Source organism: Taurulus bubalis (genome assembly GCF_910589615.1).
Source record: "Taurulus bubalis genome assembly, chromosome: 11".
NCBI classification, from domain to species: domain Eukaryota; kingdom Metazoa; phylum Chordata; class Actinopteri; order Perciformes; family Cottidae; genus Taurulus; species Taurulus bubalis.
In genome coordinates, this window is record NC_136599.1 from 19964752 (window position 1) to 19980587 (window position 15836).

The 15836-nt window shown below is 42.6% G+C and overlaps 1 protein-coding gene across 1 annotated transcript in view; it reads right to left on the reverse strand.

The window, feature by feature from the left end:
- The window catches only part of sema3h (sema domain, immunoglobulin domain (Ig), short basic domain, secreted, (semaphorin) 3H), a gene marked incomplete at both ends in the record, with an annotated part of 131986 nt that extends 118053 nt beyond the window's left edge, over positions 1–13933 (reverse strand). The window contains one exon of the mRNA XM_079225697.1: positions 13834–13933. Coding sequence (XP_079081823.1) covers positions 13834–13933 — 100 coding nt within the window. The remainder of the gene's footprint in view (positions 1–13833) is intronic.
- Between the last annotated feature and the right edge of the window lie 1903 nt (positions 13934–15836).

Genomic DNA, 15836 nt, shown 5'->3' on the forward strand with positions numbered 1-15836 from the left:
CCACTGAGCAAATTAATGTCAATCACCACGTACGGTGCGCCCGCAATGGTCGGCCGCTTGAATGGATTCATTGCCAAGTGCAGGGAGGACAATGTTTTCCACGACTTCCTTAATTACCACTGCATAATACACCAACAAGCATTATGCGCTTCACTGCTAAACATGAAAGAGATCATGGATGTGGCAACGAAGATCGCCTATTCGAGCGAGAGCTCTTCAAAGATATCACTGATGTGACATGGCTTAGTAGAGCTCTGTCTGGAGATAAAGGAGCCATGATTTGAGGAACTTCCAAAACCTGGCGTCAGAGCTGGAGACGCAATAGAAGGCGTGTGCGCAACTTAACAGAGCAGCTTGACAAGTGTCTGTCAGAGTTTATTTATGTGAGTCAGCCTTTTCCCACATGAAAAATGTTTATTCCAAACACCGTTCCACCATGACTGATGACCATTTGGAAGTCTGCCGGAGGCTGGCTAGCAGCGGCTGGCTAGCAGCAGCTACTGTCTATACTGACTATGCAACCCTGCTGGTTCCATTCAGTGAAGTCATCAGAGTTAAATGTAATGACCAAAAATGTACAGACTTGTATTGTGTCATAAGGGTTCTTGCAGTTATGCAAGGTACGCCAATATTGTAAATGTATATTTATACATTAATAATGCTATATATATATTTATCATTATTCATTTAGGTATATTAGGTATTAATGTAGGTAGTTATTTTTGACTTGGACATTTTAAAGGTAGCTCACGAGCCAAAAAGGTGTGGGCACCCCTGTTGTAAGGGAAAAATGTTTTGCCATACGATGATGTTTTTTTTTATAGACGTCGGCATCCTTTTTTTTCTTCCCCTTGTTTCTAGAAATTATGTTGAAATGCAAAAAGTACAGATCTTCGAAAACAGAACACGGTTGTTGTCAGTCGCCTCACAATATTTTTGTGCATTGAAGCTATTTGAATTCAAAGGCCCTGCGAAGAAGAGATGTTTCCGTCACCCTTTCCACAGGGAACCTAACCCCCGGTGGAATTCATGCCTTGCTCTGCCCACTAAAGCATCAAGCACTTCATCTGAGTTACAGTCTGCGTGCCCCAAGAGCGGCATGGCCGCACCTAATTCAATGAAAAAGGGAAAAAGCTCAGCCTAACTGAATGTGAAACCACCTCTGCAGTGGAAACAGCAGCGACATTCAGCGTCTGCTACCGTCACGAGATCTTATTGGGTCAGACAGCCTGGAGTCTACTTTACATCCTCACTTTAGAGCTCCTTAAATCAGCATTATGGCAAAGAGGCTGACACTCAGATGAGAAGAGGGAACTGAGAGAGGCTTTGTAGACACACACACACACACACACACACACACACACACACACACACACACACATACACAACCCGATCTCTCGGTTTGGATACAACTTATTCAGCCTGCACACACCATCACACATAAACAGACTTTTTTTAATTTTTTTGTCTTTTATCTTGAACTCACAACGATGAATGACTCTTATTCAGTATGAAAACACACATTCCTTTCTCCATCATGCACACACACACACACACACACACACACACACACCCCTGACTGAGTCGAGAAGCACCAGCTGCACCCACCCCACCCTTACTCTTGGGACAGTTGCCTTGGAAACAGCAACCATGCCGACATAATTTGCGAGGGGGCGTGTGTGGTGTGTCGAGGGGTGCCTCTTGGACTTACCCCCCACACACACACACACACACACACACACACACACACACACACACACACAAACACCTCCCATGTCTCTCCCACACACACACACACACACACACACACACACACACACACACACACACACACAGATGAATGGTTTGGCCCACGCCGCTCATCAACACTTTGGCTAAAACACAGACTTTGGAATAATGGAGTGTTTTTCCAAGACATCAAGGCTATTTAGTTAATGGGAGGGCACACACACACACATACAGAATATAGACACACACACACACACATATACAAACACACACACACACACACATACACACACACACCCACACACATTCATTCACCATCAACCACACACATTTACAGATATTTCACGATACAAAGAGCGCAATCTGTGCCCCGCTGCCTGGCTTTCTATCAATGTCAATGTTCAACAGGATATTAACACATATCTGCCAAGACTAAATTAAATCTTCATACATTCATTACAGGTCAACACATTCACGTCACAGTCTACACTAACGTGAAAGTGAAAGTGTGAGTCAAATTTTCAGTAATCATCTGCATTGATTTTTTCTGAGGATTGTATCGACCCAGCAGTAATCTGTTTTCCAACTTTGCAGCCTTTTTAGAAACTCTGAATTAAAATAGATTTTTTTTGACTGACTCTCAGCTCCCAAATGCCTTCAAATTGCATTTAAAACAGGAAGAACCATCTAATACCGAAATAGCCGGTTGTCATTTGGCGCAGAGAGGAGAACAAAGAAAAGAATATCAGAGAAATATCAGAAGCCACCTTATATTGCGGTAAAAGCTGGTTAAAATTGAGAGTGTAAAAGAGTGACAACGAATACGTTCTATGAAGAGGCTGCGTAATCCGTGGTTACTTATCTGTGCAATATTTCTTCAGAACCGATCGTTGTATCCTCAACTATCCTGTAGCCTGTAATTTTACTGAGTTTGTTCATTGATTTTAATGTTCCTCCCAGTGTACAGATGTCACTCTTATCAAAATGCTGAGTTTTAACTTTCACCATTGTTGTTAGCTTAACTTGAGACTGTTTATAATCGCTGTTTTAGTGGATACTGGTTAGTATGGGGCTAATGTCTAGTTCTGCACAGAAAGTGATGTTAAAATTTAAAAAGAAATAATTATAATTCTGCTATAACACTTGTGTTGTGCCTAATGTTATGCAAAATGTTACAGACTACAGCCGAAAGTTCTTTCCTGTAATCATAAGCGCCACTGCCACATAATTGATATTATTCAGTCATAAAAGAACCCCATAGAAGGAAAAGATGAGATGAATAAATATAAATAGGTTACTACAATAGTAAAAAGAAGTCCCTTGTTCCATGAAAGCAGCGCAAATTGCTCATTCTGTGCAACATTCACAAACTTGCAGCACACGCGCGCGAGCCTGCTGAGTGCAGCCATTCTTATCGGCACCAGGTTGACAGCGGGGTCAACGAGGGTCGTGACCTCTGATCCGAGCCGATTGGCCTCTGACTCCTGTCACCAGGAATCAAAGACGGAAAAGGTTAAGACGCGAAAGAACTGAAACGGTTTGACATAATCCTACTGGTGCATGCACGCACACGCAGACACACACACACACACACACACACTCTAGGCTGAAAGGTTCCTTCATAGTGGTGCGAGCGCCTGCCTCAGTGTCTGTTTTTTGTTTATTTGCTGTTTGTGCATTTATATGTGTGTGCGAATGTGTCTGTGGTGGGTATTTTTATCCGTGGTGAACATTAGATTAAAGGCTGCTGGTCATGGGAGCTCTGATGGACGTCAATGTGATTAGAGAAAATGTGTGCCGTGTGATACAGCTAACAACATTCCTGCAATGCACTAGACACACACAGACACACACAGACACACACACACGACAATCCATCTGTGTGCTGGCCTTCTCATTAAATAACACACCTGCGCACGACACAAAAAGACTGCAAAAGACTGCAGGTAAATACTCCTGACAGCCAATCAGAAGGAAAAGAATAAAGCGTCTGTGTTGTGCTGAACGAGCTGAGATGTGTCGCTGTTTTTACTTGTTAATAAGAAGTATAAAAGGAAAAAGTTACAGTGAGCTTATCATTATCTCAGATAAAATCAATACATTCACAACAGGACAGTGCAGTGCCAGTATAGATCTCCGTGTGTCTGAGCTCCACCTCTAAGTCTTTTTTCAGTGACGTCTGGGACGCATGCCTCCGTGGGCACGACCAATTTTGAGCTTTAGTGTGACTGTCAAGGTGAGGCTGGCAGCCGAGGTGCAAAGACGTCACGGCATCAGAACCAATAGTGGAAAGTAGCGATATAGAACTCTGCGGAGTGTCCATTAAACGCAGGACGCAGCACTACTTTCCGTGCTGGCATGGCAACGCATCGGGGCCGAGACAACGAGCCTGCACACTGCCGGACAGGATGTTTGCTAATTTGGTTAGCACACAGGCCGTGCTGGACTTTTCCACACTTTTTCCACAAATAACAAGTTTGAGGAAAGAAACTTTCCCAGCTGAGGGACTTGCAACACACATCAAGTTTAATGAATAGTTCTGTAAGCCCTGCGGGAGTTTGCACTGGCACGGTGAAATATGACATAAAAGATATAAATGAAAGAAAGGAGGATGAAAGAATCAAGTCTGTCTTTCAATCGTTATCTCCCTCATGGGAGTCCAACTTTGTTATTTTCCTGGTGTTTGACAGCGAGTTCTCGAGTTTTTTAGATTCAGACCCACCGCTTTTCGCTGCAGACACACACACACACACACACACACACACACACACACACACACACACACGCACAAGCTGAATTTATCATTAATCTGTCCAATTATCCCCACACAGCCTATACACAGAATCATACATGTGGGTGTGTTAGTACGCTACACATGTGTGCCGTTTGGTTTCTGTGTCTGTCTCTGTCCGTCTGTTCATCTGCTTACCAAACCCCAGGGAACTTTAGCTGTCTGGTGCAACGTTCCCAGGGGGAGGACTTTGTTGGCTGCGCCACCAGAGGGGGATGATGGTGGTGGGGCGCGAGGAAACCGGGGCACATTTCCTGTGGAAATGGGGTTATCACTTCACCAATTACTGGTGCAATTACAGCGGGGGGTCTGCAGAAGCCTGAGAACAGAGCCTATAGGCACACAGATGGGCACTCATGTGGAGACATGCACAAGTATGTGTGTGCACGCACAAAATCATTTCTAACACGTGTCTGAATGCATAACAGCAGTTATAGAATTTATGCCAAAATCGGATTACTGTCTGACCAGTTGGTCCCTTTGTCAGATCTCAGAGCTTGCAGTCTCTCACAACTTTCATACTCTGCAAATGACACACTACACTGGATACATTGACAATATGTCAAGCCCCATGCTTATTTTCATTACAAGTCTTTATATCCAACCAGCATCCAGCTAACATCTTGTAATCTGATATATCTTGCAGCCAGAACCAATCAGAATCCTCCTCTAATCCCTTTGGATATCATGCCCAATAGGTTGGGAACCATAATTCTACCGTTACGTGTCTGTTCCTACATAAATGTAAATCAATTATGAATCATTCACATGCACACAAACTAAGTATCTACTTGCTGCTTCTTCCTGTTCCACATGGACTCAAATATTCAAACATGTGGCACACACACACAGACACACACGGAAACGTTATAGCCAAACACACAGACGCGGTGCATCTGGACTGTGTCAGCGACAGACCAGACCCACGTGGACAGCTTGACCTTCGACCTCAGTGCGTATGATTATTCATCATCATCAGACTGCTCGGCCCGGGTCGCCATGCTGCCGCATACACGAGCCAATTCACTGTTTGCTTTAAAAAAAAAAATATTCTTCATCTTTATTTATCTAAGAAAAGGTTCACTGAGAACAATCATTGTTTTCTCTGCTTCACTTTCACACAGCTACATAGAGTCTCGTGTGGGAGGCAGAGCAATGTTGGGAGTTAAATGCTTTGCTCGTGGCGAGACAGACAGACACTTTTAATGAGCAGTTTATGAGTCACTTTTTCTCGTGCGGATATTCCGATTACAATTTTGGGATTTTAACACATTATGTATTCCCCATCCTAATGAGAAAGAACGCCGATGATCCCAGTCAGTGTCTTCTGTCTTTCCAGCCAGTCATGAAGGTAATCTTCCTCGAACCATAACCAAGTGAAGCGTTTTCATCTGTACTGTCATAATGCTCCTGAGGTAAGAGGACTTGTTGCATTGAAAGGGAAACAAACAATAATCCCTGCAAGCATACTTTTAGGATTTGAAATGATGTCCCTGTTCCTGAATAAACAAAAGATAGCCTTAGATGTATTTGATTAAGGACCACATCATGTTGCTGAAGCTGAGATTTGAGACTGTAAAGTTGACTTATCCCAAGAGGATAAGATCCACCTCAGTGGCCTGGTGACAGATACTTAAGAAAAACACTGTTCACTCACTGACTTGCACAGAGTACTCACTAGTTACTCTAGACATCAGCATTATTTTGAGTATGTGAGAGTTAAGTTGACACTTTTCAAAAAATTCTGTATACGCCCATCATCAGAGTAAAAACATCGCTGCAGTCTTTAAATCTGTCTTTGGCTGCTACTTCATGGCTCGACATCAAGGCATGTTAGACATTCAGCATGCTTCGTCGAGCAATAATAATATTTCTACATCTTTAAAATGGGCGCCCATAAAAAAAAAAAAAAAAGAAGCTAGCCTGTGAAGGTTATGGATAGTTATGATGTCAGTGATTTCAGATCAGCTCTGAGGGTCAAATTTATGACGATTCCCTGCTTTAACTCGGCCAGGCGATAAAAACGACTATCTGTTGCTGGACATCCTCTCTATTTTCTGATAAGTCCTGCTTCTATTTAAACAGGAAAAGGAAGTCTGACTTCAAACCTTTTTATGGCACTTGTCTGATGTTTCCATCACTGACAAAACAGACAGAAACCACAAGAATCTGACTCTCAATTCTTGTGGTTTCTTTTTGTGTACATGGGAATGTTAGATCGCCCACACCGAGGGTAAAAGATCAGATGTTTTGTGACTGCGGACATGGAGCACTAAACTGAGGCTCGACTGGAGTCGACCAAAGTCATGGTAGAAAAAGTGACGGCTTGATATTTTCTCTGTGAATGAACCTCTGAGTATCCGCTCAGAGTCTACACGCCCCCCCATATCCTGCATCTCCAGCCTGCTCTAATCTACAGCTAATGAGGTAAACTGCTGGTTAGAGTTGGTCTTAGCACAGTTGATCCTATCTACTCTTTCCAGCTGGCCAACAAGTCAACTGTGTCTTTGTGGATTACATTTCCACATGCAGCTAAAGTGAAAGGAATGCAGTGAGAAATATGTTTGCACAAAGTTGAGAGGAGTAACGACCCAAGACGTCCAGATCAGGGTTTTTTCCAATTAATATGACTTATATATATTTTGCCTGAGTTCATAAAAAAGTGCACAGCAACTGCATTATAGGAGTACAAACGTTTCTTGTGGGTCTTGACTGTTATATAGGAAAGAAATGCTGACGCACGGTAAGAGCCACAGAGGAGAGGTGAGAAACTCAGCTCTAGATTATTGACAACAGGGCAGATTGGAGCAAATTAATACTTAAGGGAAATCGAAGAAATGTGAAGCTTGTGGTTTTATTGCTTAATTACAGGGTTCAGACTAAAGATAGCCTCTGATATTACCACCAGGAACCTCTCAAGGGGGAATTTACCGTCCACTGTTGTCAGGGTCTGTTGTTGCCAAAGCAAGGGTGTAATTAGACTCCTTTCACTGTCTCTGTCCAGAGGATAAAAAGCCCTCAAGCTCCAAGCCCCTTAATCAGGGGTTTCATGTCTTGATGAGGACCTAAAGTTTGGTTGCAAGAAGATTTTATCAGACCTCCAGATATTCTGTAGAATTAATTTGCAACTGCAAAGGAGGCTAAAGTATTTTCAAGAACCTGGATTACAGCTATATTGTGTATTTTAGCCGGATTAGTATTCAAACAACCTGCTAAATGAAGTCTTCTTAAAATGTCTGCCTCACTTGGGTGTGTTCTAAAGAGTGGGATGAGCAAACAGCAACCGTTTGACTTCAATAGTGACAAGCAATGCTCGCGCCACCGTTGGGGACTGCCTCCATTAAAATTAATAATAGAGAATAGCCTGATTCTGTGCCAGATAACCGTCCCAATGAAATCCATATCTCAGCAACATCCCCAGCCCAGAGCCTGGAAAGCACTGGCCTACATAGAAACAGATCTGAAAGAATAAATGAATAATGAAATATCCCTTGATTTTTTATATCACTCTGAAGGCGTTTGTGCTCTATTAGTGCACAGTGCGAAGAGAAAGGTAAACTCGGGGAAAAAGTGGATGAAGATGTACAACATGCACCAAGAACTAGGACTCACCTCTTAACTTGCAACCTCAACACCAGAGAGGGAGGTTTGTATTTTCTTGGGAAAAGAAAACCAGACCAGAGGTGTTTGTCTTCCCTGTTTCTCTCAGTTGGATCTTCAAAAATACATTACGATATATTTCAGGGTTTAGGAGTTTTTGTTGTAGTTCTAGCTTGCGAGCCAGGAAATTAATAACGTCTTTAATGTCAGAAGAATTCCACACCGAGCTGGGAGAGCGAGTGGGAAAAGAAGGAAATACTTTTAACACACAATTTACAAGCAATGTAACATTAAGATAAGGTTGGAATTTTGTACTATAGGTTTTTACAATTTCATTGAAACAACTGAAGTGTTGTGTCTCAATAAAACAAGCGATTCACAGTCACAGTCTTAACTACATTAATTTGAATCTGGTTCAGATGGGGTGCCGAGTCAGCTGCTGTTTTGTGTGTCTGTCGGCTTGTTTCTCTCATAGACAACACAGATACACAACGTCCTTCAACAACAGACAACTCATCTGGGTTTTCTATGAAAGCAGCTATTTATGGCTTCTCTAACTGTTTTGTCGCTGGGGATAACTATAGGCAACACTTGGCTTTATCCTTCATAAAGTCACAACATGCAGAGAAAAAAAAGGATTGTAAGTATTTATATTCAAACTTTATTTGCGTCACACTTTTTTTCTCTGAGGAAATCTAAATTGAACATTTACAAACATGCACATGAGCAAACATGCATCTGGACACTGATGAACTAATCCAGCATTTGGTATAACCAAGCAATTTGCATGCAAATAGCACGAAATTGAAAAGGACTCATTTGCATTTACATTAATAGTTGGGCACTTCTCCAGAAAGACACTGGGGGGGAAACGGCAGGATAAGTTGGGGCCTGAATCACAATCATCACAAGTAATCAGCGGTGGAGAGGTCAAAAGTCAAAGCCAATGTCTCCGCTCATAGCAAAGAAACTCAAATGATTCAATTCAAATATTCTCCAGTGACTGATTAACGTTAAATGTCTTTGGCAAGCCAATCCACTAAGTGAATGCCGTATGAATAAAACATGACTTTCTACATGTGGGAAAATAGGTTCACGTTGACTTAATAAATCATCCAATGCTCCTCTGAGGCATTTAAAGGAGCTTTATTCTGTGATTGTGACGATGAATCTTTATATTCCCAGGCGACAGTTAAGAGTTTGAAAGTAGCTGAAGGCGTAACTGTGACAGCAGTTTAAGTGGCTGCGTGCATGTGTCTCTGTATGCAAGATGTATGAGACCATCCCATGAATGTGCTTTTGCACGTTTACGTACCTTTGCATTTCTGTGTCCGTGTGTGTACAACACTTTATAAATTACCTTTTTCTGTGCATGTGTTTGCCTCTTAAATGGTTTTGCTTTTTTTGTGATTGTGTTTGTTCAGGTATACAGTACTTGTGCGTGTGTGTGGTACAGAGAAGGTATCTCTAACTGCCATCTATCATGAAGAAAATCCCACTACCATCCACTTAATCACGTGTGTGTGTGTGTGTGTGTGTGTGTGTGTGTGTGTGTGTGTGTGTGTGTGTGTGTGTGTGTGTGTTTGCCCACTCCTGCATATGAACAGCATGAAGTTTGAGTGAATAACTGGGATAATTTAGTCATTGAGAGAGATGTAGGTTTCTGAGGTAATCAAGCATGTATTAAAATATTTAAAGCTGCTTTTTTTTTCCAAAAGCATGACATTGCCTGGTCAGTCAGAGTGATTGCACTTCACACCAATCAGAACAAATCTCTCAGACAGTGAAAGGACCTCTCTCTCTCTGTGAGACAAACAGCTCTGAATGTCTAGTTCTGAGGTCGGTAGCATCTCCTTTACAAACCAGCCCTAAACTCCCAATAGCTAAAGGGAACTCCCCTTTGATGTGACAGAACCATGAATAAAGTACTTAAAATGAAATGTAATCTTAACAATTGACAGATTAACCGTGAATTGACAATAAGAATCCCTCTGGGAAACTGACAGGCAGGCAGACACACAGAGAACCTTGCAGCTAAACTAATTGATGGCGGAGACTTGCTGGGAAAGTGGCTGCATGTTTCCCAAAAAAAACAATGCACGCAACATTGTGGCTGCTAACTCTCCCGGACGGGTGAACTGGTGATGTGGTTTGTGGGTTTGCGCCCCGCCTGGAGTGATTGACAGCAGTGTGCTGGGCCCTTGACCCAGAGGTCATTGGATCAAAACCATCCTCTGCTGTCTATGCTTTAGGGAGGTTCAAAAGACTTTAACCTCCATTTTACTGACAATGATAACACCACTGGAAACAAAGGGGTCCTTGTAGGACAGAGGAGCACGGAGGGACAAATCGTCCTGAGATGAGACTAGATGAGACTTCATTTTGTCAGCGAGAGAAAAATAATCCTGGGTGCAGTATTCCATGGATGTTGGGGTTGACCCCAAAGGAATAGAGATCATCTAGACATACACAATGCAACACCCTGAGGCGACCATCTGTGGTGCCATCTTGATAAAAATCTTAAAGGTCACGACTATATGTTTGTGGACCTGGATTCATGTTGGGTGTCGTCTCTCTCACATTTAAAAGGTAAACCCCAGTGGACATGGCACTGGCCTCCTCAGCCAGGGATTGTGGATTTGAGTCACATTCAGTTAGTAGAGAGGTGCAGCAGGTGAAATGAATAGTCTTATCACTGAAAGCAGTATATGCTGCAGACAAAGCCTTCTGGACAAAGTTGCTTCACTTTATTGATCCAAACATTATTGCTTTTGTCTCATGTTCCATATCTTTTCAGTGCTTTGCCATGTTTGCTCCCTGCTTTCTATGTCCCTTGTCATGTCTTCGTTGTCTCTCCACTGTTGCCACTGACGCGCCTCTGGCCTAATGGATGAGGCATAATCTTCCTAAGCCAGGTATTGTGGGTCTTGAACCCACAACTTTAAAAGTGCATGCACTGAAACGTCCCTCCCTTTTTGTGCGTTTTATCCTAGACATTAGCACAATTAATAACAAATACTAAGTGGATATAGTCTGCTCGCCGCCTTCTTACAGAGTGAGTTTATACACGGTTTTGTTTTTTGAGTAAATACTGTATATATAATATTATAAGGCCCGTTGGTCAGACAGCTGCAGTCTAACATTTCAACTCGGTTGTATAAAAGTTTACCGCTGCTGGCAGGTGAAGTCTCTCTGTGTTTTACTGAGTTGAAGCAGTTTCTCAGCCAGTTGAGGAAAATGTAAATGTGTAAATCAGCTAAATGGTTAGGTTTTTGGTCAAATCCTTTTGAATAGAGTAACCTTTTCTCTAACGTCATGCATCACAAAATGGTCACACTCCTTTACAGAATGTTTTCTGGAGAGTGAAACAGCACTATATTATAGTTTTTGTCAGATTAACACCTTTGTTTGATCAATAGCTGTCTTTTTCTTATACTCTATATTTCATATAATTGGTCTTACTTTGTATATTATACCATGTATTACCCAGTTTATTTAATTATTGTTTCATGTCTTTTTATCATCTTCTGGAGCTCGTCTCTCCTTGTCAAACGGTTTCTTCCTTTACTTCATCATTAATTTGCTTTTCTACTTTTTCTAATTTCTTTTAAACTAGTTGTCTGCTATGACTTCAACCAATTAAGGAAAATCCAAATGTACAGTATCTCTAAACTGCCAAACAACATCAGTTGTCAAAGTGTTTAAGTGGGGCTGAAATCCGTTTCTAATTACAGCGACTCCCTGACAAAAAAAATCTCCCTCCTCCGTCTGTCTGTGAAAAACCACCGTTGTGATGGGAAGGGAAATGACCACAGCATGGAGCTCCCACAGAGAGAGAGAAAGAGCGCACACACTCAACACACACACACACACACACACACACACATAATGGTGGAAGTCCCAATCCCTACACACTTCACGTCACACATTTCTTTTTGTTCTCCTCCCAAAGATGAACATACTGGCCACTGTCGCTATAAAACACACACAGTCAGACAAACAACCCTCTCTTGTTCAAAGTCATGAGCAGAAACACAAAAGACCAACCAAGACTGAGGCGGGCAGAGATCATGCAACTAAAACAGCTCTATTTAGGCGCACACACTACACACACACACACACACACACACACACACACACACACACACACACACACACACACACACACTATTATCCTCAAAGTAACTATGACGGAACCACACACATGCATCAACACACACACTTTCATACACTACACACACACACACACACACTCAAGGACATACACACACATGGTTCATGCATGCTCACAACGACCCCCCCACACACACACACACACACACACACACACACACACACACACACACACACACACACACACACACACACACAGCTACTTCAGCAGCTCTTCACATTTTCACACTCAGCTTTCATTAGAGCTAAATTCCCACCTGGGAGAATCCAACAAGGTTTCCCTTCTCCCCTCTTTGTACTTTCTAGGTCACGATTGGTCGACTTCAGCCATATCACATCTACTTCACAGTCCCTTTGTGTTGCGGCTTATGTAAGAACGTGTAATCAGTTGGTTTCTTATGCTATGGTGTCTCTAGTAAACATAAGTTTATCTCACCGTAACTAAAGGCCCGGATACCTCAGAGACATTTTTAATTTGAAAGGCGATTCCCTGTGAATGTGGCTAAGAGAGAAAAGATCAAACCACAGATCTCATTTCAATTAGAACATGCTGATTTTTGCTTTCTCATTATTTTTGACCGTCACATTTGTTATAACTAAATAACCAAACCAACATGGCTCAAAGAGTGAAATCCTGAATCTTCCTTCGATTCTTCAGTGATTCCTCACCGCTCCCTCTACGAGGTTAACGAACACGTCAACTATTACAAGATTAGGCGGCACCCAACCGCTCATACACCTGCTCACAGGAGAGACCACGCTCCTGTTCGACACTGGTATGTTGATCCAACATTACAACATTGTTAATGTAGCGTGCTGCACAGCGAGAACTAACAAGTGCGTGAAGAAAAAAGACTGAGAAACGGAGAAAAAAGAAATTTTCCGCCGTGTTAAAAGAATTTTTGAAACTTTTCACTTCAGTATTAATGTTAAGTGGTAAAGATAGTCTGGCCACAGTATGAACTTGTTCACAATCTGTGTTTCCTACAACGTCTGATTTCATTTTAGCAAAACAATGAAAATCTTGCTGAATATGTCGTTTAGGAAACTTTCTAACATTACAAGTGTGTTGGAGAGGCAAAATGAGCACTTAAATTGGGCCACTTTTGAACAGAACCCATGGTGAGAAGAGAGGGTGAGGTTGACGTGGGCTAAAAACTATTCTGTCACAGCCAAATTTGACTACTGGAGGAAGATGAATTCAATACAGGTGAACACAGAGATGGAGGGAGTGAGACAGCGGGCGAAAGGAACAAAACGGGTAGAGGGACGAGGTGTAATTTGAGCTCCACATATCGCATCACAGTGCATGGGCAGTGATGGAACAGGAATGAAAGAAAAGTCAAAGAGGTGGAGAGGTGCGTGATTCTCGTCACCTGCATTAGTGTGTGTGTGTGTGTGTGTGTGTGTGTGTGTGTGTGTGTGTGTGTGTGTGTGTGTGTGTGTGTGTGTGTGTGTGTGTGTGTGTGTGTGCGGGGTGAGAGTGCAACAGATGTACTAGACAGTGAGAGAAAGACCACTAAAAACAAAAGGCCTCTTACCGGAGTGTGTGAACTGCAGTCTTGGTTGAGATGCTCTCCACGCCCCCGTTAAGGTCGCCCCGAGGTGGGCGAGCAGGACCGCAGTCACCGGCCAATACATCCTCCTCTCAGACACAAACAAACGCAGTCCAAACTTACAAATGCAGGCAACTACAGAAACAAGTGCCCAACCTCAGTGTTGCATTCAGGTGAAGTGCTGAATCCCAACACACACTCACGCACAGGTACACACACTCTTAGTCCGAAGTGTTGCGTCGTTAAAAAAAGCAACAGTCCAAGTTGCAAAGATACTGAATCCACACAGTCTCGTGTCTTGAGTCAGGCTTGATAAGTCCAGATCCGGAAAAAGAATGAACTGCTCCTGACACCAGCACTCACAGTTTACCATGTGTGTGTGTGTGTGTGTGTGTGTGTGTGTGTGTGTGTGTGTGTGTGTGTGTGGTGGGGGGGAACTTCAGAGATGGAGGGGGAAATGTATTCCAAGAAAAAGACTAAGTCGCCTATTCACTGCCTCCTTGCAGCTTGACAGCTCTCTTCTGTTCTGTCTCTCGTCCCAGGTTCTCTCCGCATGTGACTGCACTCTCTCTCTCTCTCTCTCTCTCTCTCTCTCTCGCTGTCTGTCTGGAGGCGGAGGGAGCAAGATCCCAGATCATTGTGGCCACCCCTGCGCACACACGACTGAGGGCACACACGCCTACTCATTCCTCCGGGACAAATCTAGTTAAAGTGGAAATGAGAGAGACAAATCAGCTTTCATCTTTATTCCCATTTTTCTTCCTCTCACTTTCTCAGTCTCTCACTTCCCTCCCTCTTTCACTCCTTTTCCTTTTGCCCTTACTCTCTCACTTACTCCCTTTCTCTCCACCTACATCATTATAATACACAACACGCATCAACACCAGTGATCTCCGAGCTTCACAGAAGGCACACAAACAGAGAAACAATAAACAAAGTGACTTTTAGTTTGATTTGGTTGAAGAATAACAATTAGAGAAAAGTAAACAAACAAATGCTGCTTCAGCACCTCAGGCTGTGTACAGGTTGATACAGAGAGGGATAATCTGGGCTCAAGCCATGATGTGCATTCCAAGTAATGTGTACGATCATAAAATCAATTCCAAAACAAACCTTCTCCTTCACTTTTTTTCCAGTGCCTGAGTCTCTTTCCTCTTTCTCATTATTTTCTCGGTTGCCAACCAGAATGCAATCATTAAAGCTCGTGCCTTCATCTTGCTCTGCTATTTTCGTTACACGGCTGCTGGCTGGGGTACGGCAGCGCCGGCTGAATCTTTCACCAGCTTCGAGTTCAATAACAGGCTAACGGAGACAATTTATTCATTCTCTGGGATAAATAATGAATTTAGGTTGCAGCAAACTAACAAGTATATACTCTCTCCAAGGATTTCTGATATCCTAAATGATTTATTCTCCAGACTTGTTTGCTATTGTATATCGGATAATTAGGAGAGAGGGGCGGGCGGGAGGGGAGGGGGGTTCTTCACATTTTACCCAGCAGTTTAATTATATGATTAGAAGTCCTGTAACCTGGTGTTCACAGAACCTCACACATATTTGAATTGGATGAGGGCAAATTTGGTCAACCTGCTTGTTATTTAAGTTACCTAATTATTTAACAAAGGAAGACAAAGTTTCCTCCTGGTTATACAAGAAGGACTAACTCCAGTGATGGCACTGTGCCCTGCTGGAGGGACCTTGAGCAAGACATGTTCAGTTTAATGAACGACGCATCTATTTATATTATCATCATCATTAGTAGGAGTAATATTGTTTTTTACTCCTTACATCCCACGGCTGTGTTTTTTTTCTATTGCGGCCATCACTCTGTTTGTTCACGTTTCATTGTCTGTTGATGACGTCCCTGTATGTGACAGAAAAGACAAACAAGTAACATAAGATTCACCAATCTTGGCAACAGCAGATACTCTCGGTTTAAAACCTGCAAATGTAAAAGTTTGGATTGTCTGAATTACCTGGGTGTTTGT